Genomic DNA, 5000 nt, shown 5'->3' on the forward strand with positions numbered 1-5000 from the left:
GATTGAACAAACGAATGAATGTTTGGATAGATAGACGGCTGAGTTGATGAATGAATGAATAAATGAATTAATGAACAAATGATGAATGAAGGAGTAAAGTATGATGAATAAATGGACAGATGCCTATAAGTGTTAAACAATAATATAACGTCTTTTGTGATGTTAACATACAAATATTAACTTTATTTTCCTTTCAAATATTTAAATTATGGAAAAATTAATAAATCACCACTTAATCAGCACTTGCATTCTTGGAAGCATCTTGTTGGCATTAACAACAACAACAACACACGTTTAGACGACATTTTCCCCGAGATCGGGGGTTGCCATTTGGCTACCTATGATGAAACCGAAATACCCCTCGACGCCATCCACATCTGTCACTCGCCTCAGTATCACGCAACCCCGCTTTCACCCTGTCCTTCTCCACCTGCTCTCTCCATCCCAATTGCGGACGACCCCTTCCTACCACTCCTTCAACCTCGAACTCCAACGCTCGCCTAATCCCGACCCTTTCATCCCTTCTCAACACATGTCCATACCATCGCAATCTCGATCTCCTTATCAATGTCCTCATTCAGTCCCATCATTGACATCAGCTCTGTACTACTCCTCCTATTTTTCACTTTAACCCCACACATCATCCTCTTTCAGCCCTCTGCAGTACACTTTCCTCCTCTCTCCTCAACACCCAAGTTTCACCACCATATACCATCGCTGCTCTCACACATGCTTCATATACCCTCCCTTTCATCTTCACTGACCATTTCTTTCCACACAATACCCCACCCAGTTCCCTAAATTTCATCCATCCTACACGAACTCTAGCCGTAACTGCGCTCAAACATCCTCCATCCGCGTTCAGCTTATTCCTTAAGTAAACAAAGCTTTCCACTCTTTCAATACCACCACTCAACCCCGTCCTTGCGTCCGTCCTATTAATCACACCATGAACACATTTCTTACATTTGAACGTGCCTTCCACCTTTTTCAGTGCCCCCCTCACACTACTACATCTCTTATGTACCAATTTGTTTTTGGCATCACATATATAGAATATATTCTATGGCATGTTCTAGCTATAAATTGAAGGCCGAGGAAGTCTGAAACTACGGAAGAAATATAGTCATGAAATTTAGACCTTCCAAAAATAAAAACTTTATAAGTCTATGCTCAAAAATTGACTACTAAACCATTGTAACGTCTTTGCTATTAAACAAACAAAAGTAAACTTATCTCTGTTTAAAATATTCTAAACATTAAAAAAACATTTTATGAATCGATATTTCATCCGTTTGTAGTATTTCAATCTCAAAATTTAAAAAAAAACAGCAAAAAACGCCCAGTCACGGTGAGTTAGGCAGACTGTCTGCCGATCAGCTGTAAAATGAGCTCATTATAATATTCAAATTAGGACGGTGACGTAACGAAACATACATATGTATTATATTTATATATCATTGTATGATATATATATATATATATATATATGTGTACACTAATTACTAATTCAGAATGACTATGCATAGAATGTTCTAGAGCGCTGACTTGCATTTATTGAACAGCTGAGCATATGATTATGAATGCCTTTCTATTGTCTTTGGAGTTTACAACGCAATAAGATTTTAGTATAAATCTTCAGGATAGCCATCGTTGATTGTATCAGTTCGCCGTCGTATTTTTGCGCTGTCATATCGTGTAATTTCACTTTCAGAAAGAGTTGTTCGCATTTGAAATTTTTAAAATCTAAATTGAGTTTATTCATTTATTTATTATTGCTACAGAAAAAATGTCTAGTATTGCAGTGAAAGCTTTTCTGAAGAAGCCCCAAGAGCCTGGGGAGTATGAAATTAGGAGATTCAACCTAGAAGCGAATGTGGCTTCCAGTTTCTTGCATTTGGTTGGAAGAATTTGCATAGTCTTCCCCGAGTTAGCCAACAAAAAGTTGAAGCTCCTCTGGAAAGGTTCCTCTGTTGTTTCAGCATTTTGATTTTTAATGGATAATTTTTTTATACTTAGTCAACTGATTATTATGTGATTGATTGAATTGTTTTTGGTGTTTAGATATTTAGTGCTGATTTTATTAAATTATTTCGAAATTAAATTTGTTTTGAATCATTGTTCTAAATCTAAAATCTCAAACAATTCGTTCACAGATAGTGAGGGTGACATGATAACTTTTTCGAGTGATCAGGAGTTGATGATGGCTCTTGAAGGGTCTTCATCTGCAGAAACATTCAAAATTTTTATCGAAGTGGACCCCACAGATGCTGCAGAGAAGAGTGAACCTCAAAAGAGCAATCTAAAACAGCAAAAGAAGGAGTTGCACCCCAACATAACGTGCGATGGATGCGAGGGGGAAGTGAGAGGGACTAGGTACAAATGCACGGTCTGCCCAAATTATGATCTCTGTGAGGCGTGCAAGGCAACTGGTCTCCACGAGGAACATGAGATGAAGGCGTTCGAGAAACCTGTCAATGTTAGATTTGTTTTTTATTTTTTTCTAATAAACTCATTTTATGATGATGTCTTTATGTAAGCATCATTTTTATGGGTATTTAAATTTTTTTTTAAATTCTGGATATTATTACAATGTTGAAATTACTAATTCAAGCAGGGCAGACGTCATTATCACCACCCTGGACATGCCCAGTTTCACCATCACTTTCCCCCTCATCATCATGCTCCCCCTCATCATCATGTTCCACCTTTCTTCACTCCACCACCTTACTCTGGCGGACAACCCAACGTCCCACCACCTCCATTGTTTTCAAACTCTAATGTGTTCGGTATGGCAGCACCCTTTGTTGGCATGGGGGTGCCATTTGCTTCCGGTGCGGATGCCCAGAAAGATGCCAGGAAAGCATGGAAGAGATGGTGGAAGCAGGTCCATGGGTTTGGATGTGATGGGCAAAATGGTTCAAAAAAATGTAAGAAGGAGGAGAAGAAATCTGAGAGGGATGGTGAATCGAGAGATGATTCTGAAGAAAAGAAACGAGATGAGAAGATGGAAGAAGAACATGCGACCGCCAAGGACAACAATGCTGGTGCTGGCTCAACTGGTAGCAGCAGCGAAGATGAAGATCCTAGAACTGCTCAGGCTGAGTACTTGAGATCAGTTGGACAGTCGGTGGCAGCCATGTTGGACCCCCTTGGAATTTCCGTGGAAGTTGATGTCGAGCACAACGGCAAGAAACATCACTGCCACAAAAAGGCCAACTTGAAGAATGCAGGAGAGTACTTCAAAGATTTTACTTTCCCTGGCGGATGTGCATGGGTCTTCCAAGGACCAGGAACTGGAGGAGTTGGAGTGCAAACTAGTAGTGGCACCTTCTCTCAATCCCATTCACAGTCTCAATCCCAATCTACTTCTGGAGCTACCCCCACCAATACAAATGCATCCAATGGTACTACCACCACTACTACATTCACAACTGGACCCAACGGAGCTACCACCAAGATGACCACAGTCACCAGCACAAAAACTTCATCCTCCTCCTCCTCCTCTTCCTCAACTACAACAACTGATTGCAAACCAAAGGAGACAGCCGAAGGAGCTGCAGCAGCTCAGAAGAACCCTGAAACATCACCTGGGAGTCTTGAAGATAAATCCCCGGAATCTGATTGGACGTTCGTAAAAGATGACGATATGGTCAGCGAATCAACTGTGAGTATGCAGAAACTGAAAATAGGTCAGGATGACCCAGTAATCTTGAATGCGGTTGATCACATGCAGCTGATGGGATTTGAGGACGATGGCAAAGGTGGTGACCTCTACGAGCTGCTGACCAGCCTCAGTGGTGACATCAGCAAGGCCATTGACGTCATCAATTTCAATAAGAAGATGCAGGAGAAGAAGGATTAAATTTAAGAATTTCCTACCAAGAAAATGCTGCTATCTCCGTTGTTTGATGTCAATGGTGTCTGGTTAAATATAATATACAAACTTCCTGCTTTTTCTGTTAGAAGACAATTTGTAGTGTTCAATTTTCGCAAATTGCTTTATTAATAAAAACATTTCAATTGAAAATATAATTCCTAGATAGAGATTTGATTGTCGTATTGATGGTTTCAATCATTTTTGTCACCTAACCTATCATTTCATTCGTTGAACAATTACTCTACATACAAGGTACACATGTGTTTGACGTAGTATTTGCTGTAGTAATAATAATACTTCTACCATTAAGTAACACTAAAGTGATTGACAACTATTCGTTAATAACTGTCAGTCTGCAAAACACATACATTCCTACAAACATACGAGTGTAGATCTACATACAAACACACACACACTCATTCATACATACATACAAACATAGATACAATTATACGCGTGTAGGTTATACATACGCACGCACATACATACATACATACAAACAAACAATAATCTTGATATTTTGTTGTATGTCAATGCTTTTGAAGTTATTAAACTTTTTTGATAAAATAAAAAGCTTTCTTATGAAGGCATTTCAAATGGTTCTGTTATTGTTTCTGATCGGATTAATTACAAAATACTAACAAACTAGACGTATATTTTGTATAATATAATTTATTAAATTTAAATAAGTAAAAAGATTTAATAGAAGGATATATAAATATGTATGCCTGTGTAAAAATGTAACACAAATAAAGCTAGAAAAGTCGTCTAATCGTTATTATCAATTAGCGAATAGGCTGCGTATTTATTACTATTAATTAAGTACAGAGAGATTGTAGTAGGAATACTTAACTGTTACATAATGATCACAAGTTGTGATCTAGTATGTAGTAATTTCGAAGTGAAGAAAGATGCGGATTTTAAAAATGTCAGAAATATAATCTATATACTGTCTATTGGGGAGTGACAGAGAGATTGTAGTAGGAATACTTAACTGTTACATAATGATCACAAGTTGTGATCTAGTATGTAGTAATTTCGAAGTGAAGAAAGATGCGGATTTTAAAAATGTCAGAAATATAATCTATATACTGTCTATTGGGGAGTGATATCATGTAGG

At 38.0% G+C, this 5000-nt stretch overlaps 1 protein-coding gene across 1 annotated transcript; it reads left to right on the forward strand.

The window, feature by feature from the left end:
- Positions 1 to 1789: 1789 nt before the first annotated feature.
- Positions 1790 to 3865, forward strand: HELRODRAFT_174776 (hypothetical protein; the record flags this gene model as incomplete). Its single annotated transcript, XM_009022218.1, has 3 exons — positions 1790 to 1964; positions 2157 to 2479; positions 2618 to 3865. The coding sequence occupies 3 exons, from the start codon at positions 1790 to 1792 to the stop codon at positions 3863 to 3865; spliced, it is 1746 nt and encodes a 581-aa protein (XP_009020466.1).
- Positions 3866 to 5000: the final 1135 nt, after the last annotated feature.

The sequence above is a fragment of the Helobdella robusta genome (assembly GCF_000326865.2).
Source record: "Helobdella robusta unplaced genomic scaffold HELROscaffold_31, whole genome shotgun sequence".
NCBI lineage: Eukaryota > Metazoa > Annelida > Clitellata > Rhynchobdellida > Glossiphoniidae > Helobdella > Helobdella robusta.